General features: G+C 44.4%; 1 protein-coding gene across 3 annotated transcripts; it reads left to right on the forward strand.

The window, feature by feature from the left end:
- The first annotated feature begins 5,149 nt into the window (after nucleotides 1–5,149).
- mdfic (MyoD family inhibitor domain containing) lies at nucleotides 5,150–17,584 on the forward strand. Of its 3 annotated transcripts, none has more exons than XM_037243464.1 (5): nucleotides 5,150–5,356; nucleotides 5,505–5,610; nucleotides 6,880–6,945; nucleotides 13,654–13,914; nucleotides 16,760–17,584. In XM_037243464.1, exons 2-5 carry the CDS (start codon nucleotides 5,523–5,525, stop codon nucleotides 17,017–17,019), a joined length of 675 nt encoding a protein of 224 aa, XP_037099359.1. In that variant the 5' UTR covers nucleotides 5,150–5,356; nucleotides 5,505–5,522; the 3' UTR covers nucleotides 17,020–17,584. The 3 variants fall into 3 exon arrangements, with proteins under 3 accessions (XP_037099359.1, XP_037099360.1, XP_037099358.1); XM_037243465.1 differs by having other exon boundaries at nucleotides 5,508–5,610; XM_037243463.1 differs by having other exon boundaries at nucleotides 5,151–5,356; nucleotides 5,471–5,610.
- The last annotated feature ends 1,124 nt before the right edge of the window (nucleotides 17,585–18,708 follow it).

An 18,708-nucleotide genomic window follows, 5' to 3' on the forward strand; every position in this document is an offset into this window, starting at 1 on the left:
TTTTTTTATGCTTAGACCAATCAAAAAAAGTTGCACTAGTTGCAAAAATAAATTCTCCCGAGCTTCATATTGTAAATATGTTAATCAAAGCGCACTCTGCTGTGCATCTTTTCAATTGTTCACCCTTCCGCAATCGCTCGGGCGTTTATCGAGAGTACAAACAACAATATTAATTTAATAGTCAACACTTAGCGAGCGGGTCCCCTGGAGTTTTGAATTAAGTGTTGGAATTAGATTAGATAGATCGACGCTTCCTCCCCATGAGGCTGAACGCACAGAGCGCACAGCGTTGTATCAAATTAAGGAATCAGAGGCAGCCGAGGCTCCCGCTGTTACAGATCTAATTATCACAAACACAATAAACAGCTTGATTGTTTTTAATGCCATCCACAACAAAATCACATCTATTTTTAACGCATTCACTGCCAGTTAATATCTGGAACTGAATGAGTATATTTTGTAATATTTATCCGGCAACAAATTCATTTTTGATAATCAGCCTTTGGAGTGTGATTCAAGTCACTTTAATTAATTATTATCAGTATTGTGCCGGGGTCGAGAGCCAGGGTAAAATCCATCATTTAATGTGCGCCCTCTCCAAATCTCCCCCCGCCCCTCCCCTGGTCTCTCCAGCAACTCTGACATTTTGAGAATTCTTTGATTAACATAATTAGACAACTTTGATGAGAGATTTGCCAAAGCCTCCTTTTCTTGTTTCCGTGCGTGTCTTCCCCCGCCATCCGCTCGCTAATTCTGCGAGGATTACTCGTGACATTTCTAAGGGCGCGTTTAACCACAAGATGCACAGCACATATGATGCCATTGTTTTCCCTCGCAAGTTTGGATAAGGTCATTTGGTAATTGCAACTAGTAGACCGATGATATAACAGCCACTAAAATCAATCAATTCAAAGTGTGTTTGTTGGGCCTCTTAATTAAGCAGACGTTAATGTGCATTATGTATCGAATACGAGCAAAGGGTTGAGAGAGATAGCAGCAGCCCGATGCTGATAGACTCTGGCAGCCTGTTATTTCTCCGCCGAGAGCTCCAGCAGTGATTTTATTGATTTTTCCCAACCGCGCTGCTCTTATTGTTATCGCAGCGTGCTGAGCGCCGTTCATTGGACATGAGCGCCACCTGAGGCTGTGATCCCTGCCTGGGAATGCTCGGCTCTCACAACAGGTGCCTCGAGTCATGCCCCCGTCTCATCGGCGAGGGAGTCTCGCTGTCAGTGTCGGTTTTGCATTGGGGGGCGCGTGGTAACAGTGCCCCACCGGATCCAGCAGATGGTGCTGTGCTAGACGGTGCAGTAATTCCTTGTTTATCAGGATCAACTTATTTATTTATTTATTTATTTATTATTTACTTACAGATTTACTTATTTATTTATTTATTTATTATTATTTATTATTTTATTTTTTAAAAGGAATTCAATTTGAAATGTATTTATATGGAGACAATTATCAACAAATATTAGTGCCGTACCGAGTGAAGCGACGTGAGAGTCAACAAATGTTGACTGGCTATTATCATGCTACATTATTAGCCATCGGTAGGATATATTAGATTAGCTAAAAAAAACTAATGACAATTGTTTACTTTTGTTTACGATGGTTGTTTGGCGTATCGCTCCGCAGTAACAGTGTGATGTCACCGCCGGTCGTCACCTTTAGCTTTGGGTTTGTCTTTAATTATTGTCAGAGAGGAACGCACAGGCCAGCTCATCAACTGGATAAATATTTGACCGCTGTTCCATAAATTGGCACTGAGGGTGGCGGGGTGGGGGACTATTTTTAACGACGCGACTTGTCCAATCCAGATATCACGCATCGAGCGATGTGCCGTGAATTGGCTCTCTGCAGGTGACCGGCGCTCGCCTCGGCATGATGTAAATTAAAACGCACATTTCTGCTGGGGAAATGAAGGGATTTCAAACACTTCCTGGATTGGTCTTATTTAATTATTAGCCGTGTCGAAACCTAATCTGGGAATCTTCCAGGCCGGGCATCTAATTAATCAAGGTGTGTGCAAGATATATGGATTTGCTGACGTGTTTGCGCGTTTGTTTTAGATGTTGATTTTAGAAGAATTGAAAATTTCATCTTCCCCAACGGGGGCCTAACAAGACTCCGGGGTATCTGCTGATGTCACAGGGAGAAAGGACATACATGTGATGAGGCCTCACGCTTTAATAAATAAGAATCCCACTGTGACTTTAGCTAGTGTGGCGTTAGCTTGGCTTACGGTTTATGCTAATCGCAAATCTGCGGAGGATCATAGAAATCCAAACAGCCCGACATTTTTTGATTAGCGTTCCGCGTCGGACAACAAAGGCGGCAAAAGGACAAAAGGGACATTAAAGTTTTCTCGGGGAAAATAAATGGTCACGTTTATTTGCGGAGAGAATTCGGTTTCCGTAACGGGCGACGTTAAAACACTGGTTGTAAAAGAAATTAAGTTTAATGCTATCTATAAACTCGAGAAAACATCAATGTGAATCCGAAAATTGTGGCAACATAGACATAAACCACAGCAGATTTGATTGAATCTCCATAAACAGATTTACTGTCATACATTGTTGCTAATTTCTCAGAAACGCCGACTCGGGGGGATTGACACCCACGTCGCTAATCTGTATTTGTAAATTTTCATTCGCAATCTTACGTGTCAAACACTGAATTTGCATTTGCCTTCATCGCCTTCAAGGATCACTCCTGTCAAAACTCCTTACAGTTTACGCACTGGCATCGTATTTGTTAGCCCGACTGACGTGTTTGTCGAGTAGCGAGTGCGAAATGTTTGATCGGAGTGTTTAGAGCTGATTTCGCAGCCTAAGGGTTCTTTCCTGAAAAATGATGTCACCCCTCCTGTGGTCACCGTCAATAATTTTGGATGGCTAACAGATGGGTGTCAACTTCAATCCGACACCATCACGGAGGCCGGTTAGAATCAGGCGTCGCCATCCCCCCCCCTCCGACCTGAAACGCCGTCTGGCCCGAGTTATTACGATAACCTTCCCAGTGAGCTCTTTTGTTTTTTTAATGTCACTATTAATCATAGAACGCCGCCATTGTTTCTCAGTCGGGATATATATTCATGATGCTTTTGTGCCAGCATTTGCTACCGATTACGCGGACTCGCACACCACATGTCGTTATTCAGGCCTCGGTGAAAACGCGCCCGTTTATTTGCATTTGTCTTTTACTGAATCGATCAATTACTGCAGTTTATTTCCTTTTTGCGAGCACAACCGCCAAGTCTGATTTTTGATCAAACGACTTACTCGCGACAACAAGGATTGAAGTTAACGCCATTAATCATGCGAGTGGTTGCCACGGTTCAGCCGGTGTCACTGTCAGCTTTTAAAATTCCTCACTCATTAAGTTCTGCTCGTTGGGCAAAGAACTTTGAAGATGTGATCGGGTACAGATGTCGCCTCTCACCTCGGTTTGATAAAAGGAACGACGTTTATATTTCTGTCGCTGGCACGGAAAATAAGATCATTAGGATTGAAGGTCCCCGCAATTTTTTTTTTGCAGCTTATTGAAGCGGATTTTCTCCTTGTCAGCTCCACGTCTAACCCTCGGCACACTCCGGTAATCAGGCAGCGTGCCAAACAAACAAAGCGAGCGACGAGAGACGCCGGCTTCCCTGTCGTGTCTTCGCCGCCGCCGTTTGACAAAGTGTGACAGCGCGGCGTGTGTGTGTTTTGGGGGACACCGTCGTAAGCGCATGATCACGCTCCGGATAATGTTTGTCAGCAGTGAACGGTGCTGTCACCGCCAACCAGAAGAAAAAAAACCCAACTGGGGTTGATTTCACGCCGTTGTAGATCGGCGGAGAATTGAATCGGAGCCACGATTTCTGTCTTCTCTCCGAAATCGACGACCACCCATTTCGGCCTAACCCTGAGTTCTTGGCTTTTTGAGCAGCTCCGGGGAATGAATCGAGAGAGCATCCAGGTAATTACAGTCTGAGGGGGGTACAGGGGGTCCTCCGTGATTACACATCAGCCCTGTAATGGATTCAACACTTTTAGAACGGAGGGGAAAGCGCCGAGGCTTCCGTGGGACGGCGCTGGCCGAGACGGGGCGGGGCAGGGTTGCTAGGTACATCTGCAAGATGGATTACGTGAGGTTTGCCGAGTTCAACATTGACACAGATTCATCGTAAATCATTATGCCGGGGACCTGGAGTGATTTCTGCATTAGGAGCAGAAAATGGAGTTCAGCCAGTCAATGAGGGAGGGCATATTTCACATCAATCACCTCCACACTCTCATGTTAGTAAGGCTTAAATCTCACTTACACTCTTACCAGTAGGGTTCAATGGCTATGATGGCAATCAGCAAGACACTGACTGCACTAACAATACCCTACTGACTCCGCAGAGGACATTTATTTCCAGTGAATGATACGGGGGAAATGAATTGGACAGAATTAAGCGCTCATATTGGCTGTTTGGACTGCGCTTTGCCGAGAAAGTTTGAAATTGATTTCGGGCAACTTTTCAAGTTGACCTCTCGCGGGAAAGGCGTAGTCGCCCCATTTTGATAGTACCGAGAGATGACGTTTTCGATATATACTTCCAAGTAAGGTCCGCCATCTTGTTGCTCTGACGCCGAGCATTCTTAAAAGTCTGTCGACTTCTGCAAAGTCGCTGTGAAGTGAAAATAAATGTAGAAAAATAATAATAAAAAAAAGAAAATAATAAAATTAAAATAAATAAATAGATAGAAAAGACGCGGACAATGTTTTAGGATAAAATAAATATTTAAAAATAGGTATACAGAATATTGACAGTATCTGCAAGACTGTCAACAATTGCCTTTAAACATAAACATTATATTTGGGGGAAAAAAAGGACCTAAACTGCAGAATAACAACAATAATAGTGTCATTGTAACCATAGTTTGCGTTGGATTTAAAAAAGAAAAAAAAAAGCTCCAGGTAGATTTGGACACGCCCATTTTTGGGGTATCACACCTGCAATTCTTCGCTGCTGATTGTTTGTCGATACCTGTCCATAATCTACTGTGCAGTAAAAAATAAAATAAAAAAACGTGATTTATTCCATGGAGGCAAGGCAGGAAAGAAGCTGTGAAGGAATCCGGATATGATGAAAAGTTCTCGGCTCTCCTCTGAAGGAAGAAAAAAAAAGTTTGGGACGTGCGTCAGACACATCTGCGCATAGTCAAACTTTTGGACGCTGCAGCTTGGACACACACGACTCGTCTCCAAAAGTTTACGGTTATTAGTCGTGCTTACTTTTCCCCTCCGAGCAGTTTCCGCTAAAAAATAAGGATGGGAGTGAGCGCGTCAGATTTGAAGCGAAGGAAGTGACATGTTGTGAAAGGTAAGCGGCGTCTTTCTAAACAATGTTTGCCGGTCAGCAACTTCCAATAAGTTTGTCAGAAAAATATCGGGACTTTTCTTTCCACCGAATAACCGTCGTTTTTGTGTCTCCAAGCCTAATGAGGTGACTTTTTCTCCTCTGGCAAAAGAAGAACTTTGACGGTTCCATGTCCGCGGAGACCGGACACCCTCCACGGGGGCCAGATAGAAGCCCAAAACCGGAGACCGGCTCCTCTTTGCAGCCCCTCATTCACGGTAAGGATGGATGTCCAAATTATTATTAGTCATTAAGCTGAAAGCAGTTTTATAATATTTATGATTTTGCTTATTTCTTTTAATACTACCAACACGTCTATTTTATTTTTATTATTTTTATTGTACACACGCATGCATGTTGTCTGCCTTGAGTTGTAACAATGACGTCATTCATCAAGAATGCATGTGACGGGAAAGTGCAGTGTCAACTTGAAGGCCTTCTAGAACCTTCTTGACACTACTTTTTACTGAATGGTCCCAAGTGGTGCATAAAAACTGGACCAGCAGGTATAAATAGGAAGTATGTCAATATATGCATAAAAAGAACCTAGATTGCCTTTCTCTTGTGTTGTTATGCGCCTTGGCCGTGTTTTCTTTATGTCTTGTGAAATCCACAGGAACCCATGAAGAGAAAACCACAGCCCAATTATATTTTTAATTAACTTTCTTGTTAGATTATCACATGTAAAATAATCCAACCGCCCCACTCCACACCCTCCTTTTTTTTTCTCCATTTTTTTTCTTCAAACAAGCAATGAAGCGTTAACCATCCTATTTATACCAAGCATCATTACGGCTCTGTCAAAAAATAGCAAAGTAGGACAAAGTAAGCAATCAGTCAGGCTGCTGGATTGCGAATGGATTTTCGCCGACCCCCCCCCACCCCCTTTCAAAGGCGCCTCTGCGCTTAAGACTGGATTTTCCCTCCCGGGGGAGCGGAGATGTAGCGGGAGTAGGCCAATTCGTTTCTAACCGTGATCACTAAATACTGCGATGCATCACCAACTAGCGGCGCTAACGTCGCTGCTATACATCATCCTCGCAACTGCGCTGCATCTATCTAGCCCCGCCCCCCCCCAGGCCTCGATCCATCACCGGAATATCACCAGTTTTGCCAAACACACTTGTGAGAATCACTGCGACCAGAACAGCAAACACGGCTCCAAACTGGCCGAGGACCGATCCAATAAAGTGGATTGTTTTCCTCTCGAGATGCGAAGGGAGTGGAAGCTGTTGACGCTTACGTACTTTTTTCCACTTGAACATGAATGCTGCTTTCATAGCAGGTAGCGCCCCAGTCGGGAGTGCCGCAAATGAGTTCCAGAACCGACCCACCGCTGCAAGAATTTCTCAGAGGAGTTTTTTTTTGTTTTGGTTCCATTCCAAAACCGGTCATGTGGTATCATGTGACAAACAGAATCTGGAGTTGTCTGTTTTGTTGTGTTGTTTGCCCTTTAGCTAACACAAAAATGTTTTTTCTGATTGTAGATGCTGAACCATCGGGACCATCGTCCGGTCACGTGACACAGGAGGACCACTTTGAGCCAATCAGAAGTACGTAGAACCAAACAGGAATGTTGGGAAATAATTAGAGCCAGGTTTGAGGTTGAATAATATCTTAACTAACAAAATAATCTGTCAAGAATGGATGTTTTGACACTTTGACTCGAGGCCAACTGAAATAGCAGCCTCAGTGTTTCCACTTGAAATAATACCAAGATGGCACCTGGAGGTTCTTTTGTTGGATGGTGGGGGCGGAGCCAAAGGCCCACATGTTTACTGTCTTATTCCGTCTCGACTCGATCTCACGTTTCCATTGTCCTTCTGTTTCCTACCCGGGAGGAAATCCTGCTCGGGCTTTATTGTATCTCACCACGTTCCTTTTTTCCCAGTGGCGTGCTAACACATCTCCTAGCCGCGGTTTGCTAGCTAACATTAACGCTAAAGTCTTTTCCTGGAGCTAGCTGATGGGGATCAATTGGCCGAATTCAGTTCTGTCAATTTCTCCACGGTGGAATCTGATATCAGAAGGTTCAACCAGCGATTGGGTTCGCTCGTAGTACGAGACGACCACAAACCGTTAGCTTTCTGAAAAAAGTCCAGTTGTTTATTTATCAGGACCGAGGCAGTAGAATCGTGATTGATTAGCGTTACGTCGGAGTTCTTTGTACGTCTGAACCGCGCCGACTTGAAGACGCGTCGAGTGAGCATCAGTGTCATTTCGGCGGACATTTTGTTTCCCAAATGCGTGTTTACAAAGGCGAAGGAAAAATGTGTCAAGGCAGGCTAATAGCAGCTGATTGCTTCCATGACAGTCGGTGAGCTATAATAAGAACCGTGTTTGATTTTGACACAATGGTTCTTTTGTTTCGATCTTGTTAACTTTTCCAGGTCTCCTTTTTTTTAAGTTTAATGACTTGCCAGGGGCTTGTTTACCGGAGTGGCGAGGGAGCAATTTGGTTGCAAAAAGCAGAGGGGAAAAAAAAATCTCTTCTGTCAAGAGGTCTTCTAAAGCTTGTCAGGTGCGAGAGTGTTGTTCTCTCGCTTCTCTTTTATCGGAAAATAATCCCACGTGACAACAGTTTTGCGTCGTATTTGATCTCGCCGCTCGCCGCTGCTAACGGAGTGTGCAACAGAGAAGTGCGGCTTGACATTTTAAACTGTTTTGGAAAAAATAAAAAATAAATAAAAATAATAACATAAAAAGAAAATAAATGATTGGAAAATCTAAAGTTAGGTATTTCATTGGTCTTGAGGTCTTCCCTATCGTTGCTAATTGAGAGCCCTCGTCGGCCGCGGCAACAGGAAATCAATAAGAGATCATCTGCTTGGCTGCATCCTGCCCCTGAGCTCTTCCCCCTTCACCGTGTGATTTAACGCCAGCGTGGCGTTCTCACAACACGAGGAAGTCGACTATATTGTTGTACTGACAGCTTCTTTTTTAGCCTTTTCAATGGGCTCGTCGCCTTACAACAGGAAGATAAACAAGCTCTTAGTTTTAGAGCGTAGATTTCCAATGATATGGAAGTTTTTGGTGCTCTACTAAAGATTAGCTGACGATCATTTTTAAGTTTTAGGATGGTTACGAAGCAGCCGCCGTAGGGATCGTCAAGCGTCCGACTTTGTTAAAGTAGAAAATCTGAAGCCAGGCTGTCGCCGGGGAAGGTTTCCTCAGTGGCTCCTCCATCCTGGAGGGCTTGGCGGTCCCCAAGAAATTCCATATCTCCTCCACCCAGTACCCTCTCGGCTTCACCCCCTGAATAAATTGAGGAGTTTAATCGTCGCCATTATTCAACGGATTGTCAAATATTTTTTAATGCCCGATAAAGATGACCTTACTTTTATCTGTCGCGCAAAAGGCCCGTCAAGTAACACGACTCGGTTTGAAAGAAAGATCACCTTTTGTGTGACTCTCTGATTGGACTTGAGCAGCACACCTTCAAGGTCAAATTACCCGATTGACCTCTTTGGGAATGAATTTATGACCTCTAAGAACTGAAGTGAAATACATTTCCAAATGTGATTTTACATCCAGAACTTGCGCAACGCTGCCTCAGAGTTGCCAAAGTACTCAAAGACTTTTTAACCTCCTGTTAGTTTTTCTTTTTAGCGCTAGGAACTGTGCGATTGTTGCTCGTCAAGCATATCTTCTTTGTAGTCCTCGGAGCCCCGGTCTGTGCCGAAACAATGTGGAAAGTACAGAGCCATTATGAACTCCGTCGTTATTTTTCAAGTGATTACTTAGCAGTGGGTCACGGAATCCAAAACGGTATAAACAGGGTGAAATGCTAGCGCAGGGGTTGATTAAAACGGCCATTGTAATTCTACCTCTGTTGTAATTATTTTCTCATTGTCTTGCCGCAGATAGATTTCATATGGGAAATTTCAAGTGCCTTAATTAGCATATTTTACCCAAAGTGCCAGCGTGTATTATTTTTTTTTCGACATACTCAACCCACATGATTATGCATACCACGATTATCAAGAAAGCATTTTGATTGTGAATTAAGTTTTTCATAATTGCTGTTCTCGTCCTGAAGTTATTTTAATTCCAGTTGATCTATGACCCGATTGTTAGTTCATAATCTACCAGACATTTTTTTTTTTTTATCTTTTGAGAGCCTGGGAACTTTCCTCACAAGACTCTTTCTTTCGGACTTTTTTTAGTTTAGGTGAAGCACTCAAATAAAATCTTATTGACTTCAGTTGTTTATTGCAGGCTTACCAACCGTGCCACACACGAAGGCATTTTTTCCAGAGCTCCTCACAGACAGGGAAGTGAGGGCAGGGGGGGCGGGTGATAAAATGGGGTAAAAAAAACCAAAAAAACTCCAGTCGGTTTAAATGAGAGCGGCGCGGGGGGATTATGTGGCCTCTAACAGGGTTTTGGCTCCAACATTAAGGTTAAAACCCTTTTCTATTACTGAGATCTGTGCTGGTGTTGCCCCCGCCAGCCCCTGAGCTTGCAGCTCCTTGGCCCCTTCGTGTTTGTAGGTTCAATGCCTCGCTGCGAGGTCATTCTGTCAGACACCCCTGAGCAGTAGAGGGTGACCAGGGACCGGGGGGGGGCTGGCTGCCGTCCAGACTCCGTCTCAGGCTGAGACCTCCCCCTCCTGCTTTTCAGGCTGGAGTTAAAATCGATACGGGCGTCTCCGTGTTTAAGAAGCCACTCAGAGGCGGACGAGCACCTCCATCCCGAAGGTTGATTTCGCTCAGCTTAGGGCTTTTGATTGGCATCGGCGAGATGTGAGGCGCTGACCCACAGCTGTCCCATTAGCGGAGGGTTAATGCTGAGATTGCCACTGAGCAAATAAAGGAACTCGGCGTGGGGCTGTTTTGATAGACTGCCAATCCTCCCCGTGACCCGCAGTCAGATGGTCTTTTAGCTAGCTTGAATCGGTTAGCGGGTGACACAGACGCCAGCTCGCAAACACTTGAACTTCCTGTCGAAGTTCGGGTATGGAAGCCAGCGGAATATTTGAGTCATAACTCGCTGGCCTCCCACAGCAACTTTGCTTCGTCTTACTCACTCCTGTTTGGAGTTGAAGAGGGTGGGGCTTGTTTTTAGAAGCCTGGCGGTTTGTGAGTCACAAGACGTTATTGCAACAAGAGCCTCGATTAAACATTCAGCGGTTCAAATGGCGAGAAACAGGAAATTGCTTCAACTAGTGACACAGATACGTTTGGATTCATCAGGGGTAAGGCGAGCGTTCAGCGTTGAACTTAGCAAACTGCTAAATTCCACATAACAATGTTGACAAATCGGGTGGTGGGAGGAGGCGACTACTCAGAATTCCAAAATTGACTAGCAAGAAACCTGAATTCTAGTTAAGTCCATTTTCAATGACAAGATACGGTAAACACGATTCCAGGTTGATTTCATGTCACATCCTGCTTGTTTTCCAGTCAGTGCATCTTTTATTTATTTTTTGCATATTTCAAAGAAAGTCCTTGTCTTCAAGTTTGGAAGGTCAAATGGTAAACACGGCTTTGATACGCCCAAGGAACATTTCAATCAGAGCCCTTTTGTAATAACATTCATTGTACTATATATCCCCCCCCCCCCTCTACTCGTATAATTCCCCTGGTTTTGCCTCTATAAATATGAACGGGGAAGATGTATAATTTCTAATGAGAAAATATATCCCTTTGGATTGAAAGGCAGGGTCTGTTCCACGCGCTGCTATTTGTTAGGAGGAGAGATGATACCTGGGGCTGTTTTGGCGCTGATGGTGGTAAGGAGGACTCTGGCTAGGTCATTGCACATTTTACAAATTAGCATTTCAATCATGCAGGTACATGCGCAGCCGAGCGGAAAATATACACGCTTTTCCTAATGCAGAGATAAACAAAACACCGGTGCGGGGTATTAGCATAGCGAGCTAACGTGGTTCTCTATGATGTCCGCTTAGCTTAATTTTTTTGGTAAGAGTAGCAATTAACGGATAATGACGAGCTACCGTTGCGGCGTGTTTGAATGCTAGGCCAAAATCTTTTCATGGCATAAATATTAAAAATGCTTGTTATCGGGCTCCCGTCTACTCGCCATAGCGGCGTGTGAATGACAGTCTTCACACTGCCCCCTGTGACCTCGTTGTTAGACTTTCATGTTCTTGCCTTTTTCAGAATTGCTGTTTGTACAGCTGTAGTCCGAGCCGCATGCATGCATATTCCCGCTTATGTGTGTGTGTGTATACGTTATATACACACACACGCCTTTCCTCTTGTGTCTTCTGGGTGCAATTTTCAACTTTCTCCTGTAGGACCTATTTTCGATGACAAAAGTGTTGCTTTTATATATGGAGCCCCCCTCCATGCAGACTCTCCGGCGCCCGTGTGGCGGCGGCGCTGAAGACTCTGTGACAAATGGCAATTATATTTGTATGTTCTTCATGAATCCATCAAACACTGGCCTTTTAAAAATGCTCCCCAGATATCGCCAGCCTGTCAACTACTGGTAGCGGCGACCAAATTGGGATACTGCTTAGACAGTCAAGAAGCACTCACCCCGCAGTTTCCCCTGTGATGTGTGTGACAGCGTGTGCCGGGGATAGCATGTTTTATTCAACTACAAATGTACACTCTCAACAGTTGTTGATGTGCTAGAAATAGGGTGGTTACAAGTCCAATTTGGTCCGCTGTGTGTGTGTGTGTATATATGTGTGTGTGTGTGTGTGTTTGCAGGATACATGTGGTTTTAATGCGTCCTGTCAGGTTTGGTATATTCAGTTATCTCTGCAATGGTGTGGTGAAAGGACCGTTTTAAATGTGTGTTGTTGTTTTTTTAATCCTAGGTTTGCTCAAATAAACAATTTGGAAACAATTTTATTTTGTTTCCTGATTGTTTGTAACAAAATATTTTAATCCTACTTCAAATGGTAGGCTAATTGATTTTTTTTTTTTTATAACATTTTTAATTTTAACTTGAAGTCTGAGGGAGACACCTTATAAGCTTGTCAGGGTTTCTAGTCTTACTTGCGTAAAAAAAAAAAAAAAAAACAATTAAGGTGGTAACCAACGATTATTTTGGTGCTCGATTAATCTGTTATTATTATTAAAATTGATAATTAAATGTTATTATTAATTATGGATTAATTAATAAAAAAATATTAGAGGTTTTCCTGATCAAATTATTTTGCACTCAAGTCTGTTTTTTAAGTATCTGCCGATACGGAGTCTCGATCCGATACCGCGTTCCAAACAAAAGAGCTGAAATGTGCCACAAATCTTTTCCAATTTTTTATGTCATTATTTTTTCATCTGCAGAGTGGCGACTGTACACGTCTGTCATTGCCATCTCTGACAGTATCATCATTAGCGTGATCAATGCTTTGCATATTATATCACGCATCGTGTCCATTCGTCTTCATTGGGATCAAAATAGAAAAAGAAAGTTGCGAGCACAATTCAGGGAACCTGCCGCTATGACTTAAACTCATTTTACTCATTAATTATTTCTTTTTTACTTGAACAATTCCGCAAATGCTTACGTTTGTCGTGTTTATGCGCGAGGGAGCCCCTTGTGGCCACTACACCATTGTCTTGCGCAATGTCGCAAGAAAGTCAATCGATTGGCTCGTAAATCACCTCGCTTCGGTTTAGCTGTATTAATCAAAGGGCCGCTCGGAATGTGGCCGTCTCTTCTACGTTCCGAAGTAGCTCAATTAGAATCGCAACTTCACATGTCACTAGCAGGCTCTGATGTGTTCCAGAGTGGGGAAGGGAGGGGGCGGGGCAATACAGGAGCAACTCCCAGTGGAGCTGAATGTGCAGGTACTCCCTTTGGGCGAGGCGCCCAATCCTTGGCTCCCTCTCATCCTTTTGCCGCCTTTTCTTATCAGACGGGTCGCCGTCTTCTGGCTCCAAGACTTGCTGAGGCCAACTGAGCGTTCAAGTCGACGAGATCATTACGCTTGCAGACAGCAGCTATTTTCTATAAAGCTCTTTTATTAATCTCACGTTCAACTCACCTGGGTACTGCTCCCATCCGCCAAGCGTGCCAGCTTTTTGTCATCCTGTCACATGTGAGGTCCCTAACATCTTTTCTGTCATCCCGGCGCGGAAATGTTTGCCATCTGATCAATATCGCACAATACTCGGAAGATTTGCCAAGAACCGACGGGGCGAATAAAGTTTTTCCCCTACCGAGCCTGACGGCAGAGTGCTGACAAAGTTCTCGTTTAAATAAAGTTATACTGATGTCAAGTGGAGTTAATGGAAATTTTTGGGGGAGAAATTGATGGATTGTTTTTTTGCTTTCAGATCAACCTCAGATTGAAAAAGGGCAAAATGATGTCGGGCCCCCCGCGGCCGATGCGGGGACAACGTGCAAATGCTCCTGCGGCAATGGCGTCGCAGGAGGGCCGACCGCTGCCACGAGAGCAACGACGGCGGTGGCCACCAGGGGGCCGTCCACGCCGGTTTCGCAGAAAATGCAACGAAAGTTAAAGTCCAGCCTGTCGGTCAACAGCGACGGCAGCCGGCAAAGCTCCACCGGATCGTCGAAGACGCCTTTACCGGAAGGTGAGTCCGGGTTCAAACTAATCGAGGACTAAAATTGACTAATCGCTAACTGCTAAAAGCAACTCACCCTGCTTTTTACTAATCAGAAATCAAGTCTCATACATGCATGTCAAAACTGTATTGAAATTTGTATTGATAATTGTGAAATGTTTCGTGGACGGACCTTCAGACAAAATATCACAAAAATAAGAACAATAATCACATATAAGTGGGAATATTCAATCCCACTTTTTTGTTTTATTTCCTTTTTTCCCCCCTTCTTTACATCTTTCTTCTGTCTTCTTTAACACCTGGCGAGAAGGACTTAGTCAACGTCAAAGTTACTGGTATCGGCCCGATACCGATCTCCGGTATTAACAGAATCATGGATACAATACCAAGTACGAGTCTGTCGCTTGTGTTTATCGCCGATGGCAGGCGTTTGATTTTGCGTTGCTCGGCCGTCACTTTGCCAGAGGTGGGTCCGGTAATGACCACCGTCGCCGCAGATACAGAGTAGGTGTGACCGCCTAACAAGGTCTGTGATGGCGGGGTGCCCATTAAAAGTCATGAGCGGCTCTCGCACCTCGAGTCCCCCTCGTTAACAGGACGGACGCGGCCGCCCTCGTCGGAGTCCCGAGATTTTATGACGCATTAGCGCACGCATCCGTCCAAAGGACATTGATTGATAACGAGTCGGATTGAGATATGTGTTTACGTGAAGGAGAAAAGTAGGCGGCGTGAGCTTGAGTCGATTTGCCGCGTTTGAATTATGCATCAGGTGGAAAATGCGGAGGAGAACGTGTACTGTCAATCATCGGTGTCAAACACGAGGCCCGGGGGCCAGACACGGCCCGCTTCATCATTTTATCTGGCCCGATTTTTACTCATCTCTGATTCCAAAACTAGTTATTGATCAGTTGTGTAGCCCATACTGTATATAGAAGACGCTGACAGTCATAAGGAAACAATGACTACGATGAGTTTGACAGCCCTGATGTAAATGATCCCGCTGAGTGGGTCTTAATTGGTAGAGAGGGCGGAAATGAAATTAAAGATGGAAAAAGCTCAACAAGTCGGTCTCATTATGGCTTTTGTGTTGACTGTTTTGCAGTCGCCAGCTCTCGAGTGTTTATTTCCCGGCCTGGGGGAGAAAAAAAAGAAAAGAAAAGCCAAGCTGTTGTGTTTGAGTGTTTACACGGATTAACATAATCTGTTTGCCTGTGAAATTAGCCTTCTAAACACAAGAAATAAAAGGGAGCTTCCTCCGGGGGGTTTCCTTGTATTCTTCGGCACCGGAACCAATCTGCGATCACACGTTTTGGGTTTCAAGGAGTTCTTTGCCTTTTGTCGGGGTTGGCTGGTGTTTTGGGCTAATTGGGCGTAATAAGCCTCAAGGTGCTTTCCGCCTGCCAAGTGCTTGGTTTGTCTATAATGTGTAATTTGCACCATTCATACTATTGCCATATTGTCATCCTCTTCTAATATTAGATCTTTGTTGACTCTAACCAAATAGATTAATTAATCGGTTCAGGTAGATGACTTAATCGGTTCCGGTTCAGTTCATGGAAAAAATGCTACACATTGAGCGCAAGCTAGCAATCTGGAGGTTAGCCGGAGTGTGTCCAGTTGTGGGCGACCATCTTCTGCGCACTAATCGCTTCTCTTCAATTATACATCCAAGTGAATGGCTGAGAGGCAAAAAAAAAAACATGGCTGAGAGGCCCGCCCGCCCGCCGCTTAATGATTGTGTACCGTCTTTTTATTTATCGTTTTTTCGCATACAGAAGTCTCGCGTGGCTCGTGGGTCTGCCCTCTGGGTCCTTCAAAGTTTCGTAGCCCGGCTTTGAGGTTTGGCGTGACTATATGTTGAATAGTAAAGACGCTTCTGTCTTCAGATCAGCATAATCAGATGCATTAAAAGTTGAGTACACACTTGCTTATATCACAGCAAGCCGCTGCTCCTGGTCAGCTCTGAGCATCAAAAAAAAAAAAATGGACTTTGATTAATCAAACATGAGCATCCAGCAGTCCTCTGCTTGCCTCGCCACGCCGTCCTGCCGCTGCTTTCTCCTTCGCCTCCAACCCAATCAGCAGCAGCCCACTCCGACAGCTCAAGATGGGCTGATGAAAGATATGCAAATGTAGCCTGTTTGTAAGAATTTTTTTTTTTTTCTTTTTTGGTCATATATCAGCACTCCAAAGTGCCGCGCTGGATTTTCAAAAGTCGAGTTTTGACATGGACTCGGAGGACTGTAGGAATTTCTATGGTGTGCGACTCTAAAATGGAATTAGCACACTTATTTGATCACGGCTAATGATAACATAACGGAATTTAAGGATCTTCTGATCATGCGAACGGCATTCCAATATAATTCCTTTCCACATTCGCTGCTTCCCCATTGAAAAATCGCTGACGCAGCATTTTCCGCTTTTAAAAAGTAGCTCAAGTGACATTTTCATCATGAATAATTCCCACATGCCATTTCAGCGCAGCGTAGCTAATTCGACCTAATCTGTAAACACCTTTGGGCTGGGTAATGAGCACATTTTGTAATTTGTAATGGAGAATTCTGCAAAACTTGCATGCGCCCTCATCAAAAGGGTCCGGAGAGGTTAAATGTTAATTGGGAGGCCACGACCCCGCGGCTAACGCTAATCGGCGTCTTTGCTCGATATGGCTGCTAATCGTCTGCGCGATCAAGCTAGCGCTCTGCATGATAATGCTGCAATTATTTAACAGCTTGCTAATCCAAACGAACGGCGAGGAATTCGTCGCTGTGTATTTCTCGCATGCAACGGCGCACCCGCCTACTAATTCAACCGTCTCCGTCAACCTGAGTTTGACGTCGCCGAAATTTCCCAGACTGCTGCGTGCACTCCATCCTGGCGTGCCTCTTCTGCGAGTTCCTAACGCTTTGCAACCTGGTGGTGGCGCCGGCGTGGTGCGGCCCGTGCGCCTCCGAGTCGTCGTGGTGCTGCTGCTGTTGCTGCTGCGCCGAGGACATGGGCGACGACTGCAACTGCCCCTGCGACATGGACTGCGGCATCATGGACGCCTGCTGCGAGTCGTCGGACTGCTTGGAAATCTGCATGGAATGCTGCGGCATCTGTTTCCCCTCGTAGGGACGCCTCTTCCATTTTGTTTCTCGCTCTTCAAGTACTACAACACTGTAAAATGTGACATCTCATGTTTATGTATCCATATCTACTGTCATGGAATTTCAGGAAGGGGCTGATCAGGAATTGAAATTGCCCGCCGACTCACAACGAGGCGCTCGCTGTCGTATTGTTTTTGGCAACTAATGAGGCGAGAGGCATTTTTGTAGCTCGTCTCCGCTCGGCCGATAGCTTTGATGCTCAGGCGTGCTCATTACCGGCGCTACTTGCTAACCGATAGCAAATTGTTACTAGCTAACAAAGATATTTTTCTGCCATTTCGTACTAGATTACTTGGATTTTACTTTAGTTCAGTCATCCAGTTGTTTTTGGCCAACTTTTACTGTTGAGAAAGCACAATGTGAAGATTTTTTTGGGAGATATCTTAGCTACAGAAGTCCTTTAAGATTTGACTCATTTTCAAGCTTTGCAATTTGATGTATTGGTTAAAATTTCTCTTATTGTTGCTGTTGTACATTATTTCTGAATTTTAAAATAAACAGTCGTGTATTCGCATCGTGCAACTTTTGAATGGGGCTCTTTTGTCTTTTGTCAAAAACAAGCAGAACAAAAAACTTCAGGTGACCTTTTCTTTTGTCGCCGTCAGGTCGTGACTAAATTGTCACCCGTCTGACGTCAAAGCCGACAATATTGAATAAATGACCATTTGACTAATTGACTAATTGCCGCCCAAAGAGGTGGAATATTCACTTTTATAAATACAAGCATTTTTTTTTTGTTCCTTCACCGCAGTTGTCTATGAAATCGTAATAGCCGTCATTACCTGCTCGTTAGCGTGGACGTAATTTGTTCCGATGTAGTTCGGCACGCATTAAAGCTAATACTCGTCAGACTAAGTTTTTTTTTTTTTTGGACTCTATATCAAACGAGAAGAAAATCCAGTCGCGTCTCTTTCAATTAGACTCGTCAGGTATCGGCCCCATTAGCCGCCTGGCGCAGTTTAGCGTGCAAATCGGGTCATTACCTGACACAGCTAATTGATTTTGACATCAGGCTGCCCAAGCTTCTTGTTTATTTACTCGTGTGTTTATTTTGATCTTACGCCACTCGGAAAAAAAAAAAAATTCATGTGGAATATCATCAGTAGTGACAGATGATGAGACGCTTTATTTTCATGTCGTGCTGTTTTTCTATGTACAGAATGCGGCAGTGGCGTCGTATCGGTGTCGGCGGCGATGAAATGTAAATGATTTTTTTTTTTCCGAGCGAAAGCCTTGTATCCTTTGTTCCTGTCTTCTTAGAGTAACAATACGCGATGGCGTTCACACCTTAAATATTTAAAGACCCCCTTTTGCTAAAGCTTTGCTGCCGTACAAGGCCCTCTGACTGCTTCTAATCTCCTCCATACCTGGAGGCGTCGCCACGGCAATGCAACGATAACACGGCGGCGGCGCCGGCAAAACACCCGCCTAAGAGAAAGAAATGAAAGCGGGGAGGATTCATTCACCCCCATTTTGGGCGCAACTTTGCAGAAAACATTTTACTTCCTCCCGTGTCGTTCCGAGTCTTTATTTTTTTGGGGGTGAGCCCCGACGCCGCAGATGCCTGCGCCGGCTTTGAAAGGGAAGTAACAGAAGCTTCGGCGTCCTTAAATAAGTCATCATATCTTTCAACTTTCCATCACTTTTCCTCGCA

This window comes from Syngnathus acus, chromosome 23, assembly GCF_901709675.1.
Source record: "Syngnathus acus chromosome 23, fSynAcu1.2, whole genome shotgun sequence".
Taxonomy (NCBI): domain Eukaryota; kingdom Metazoa; phylum Chordata; class Actinopteri; order Syngnathiformes; family Syngnathidae; genus Syngnathus; species Syngnathus acus.

What these genes read in the sequence shown, in the direction of transcription:
- mdfic (XM_037243464.1), top strand. Translation starts at nt 5,523, where the DNA reads ATGTCCGCGGAGACCGGACACCCTCCACGGGGGCCAGATAGAAGCCCA. An exon ending in CCACTTTGAGCCAATCAGAA is followed by an intron (nt 6,946 to 13,653) that starts GTACGTAGAACC and finishes TTTTGCTTTCAG; the next exon opens with ATCAACCTCAGATTGAAAAA. An exon ending in GAAGACGCCTTTACCGGAAG is followed by an intron (nt 13,915 to 16,759) that starts GTGAGTCCGGGT and finishes GAAATTTCCCAG; the next exon opens with ACTGCTGCGTGCACTCCATC.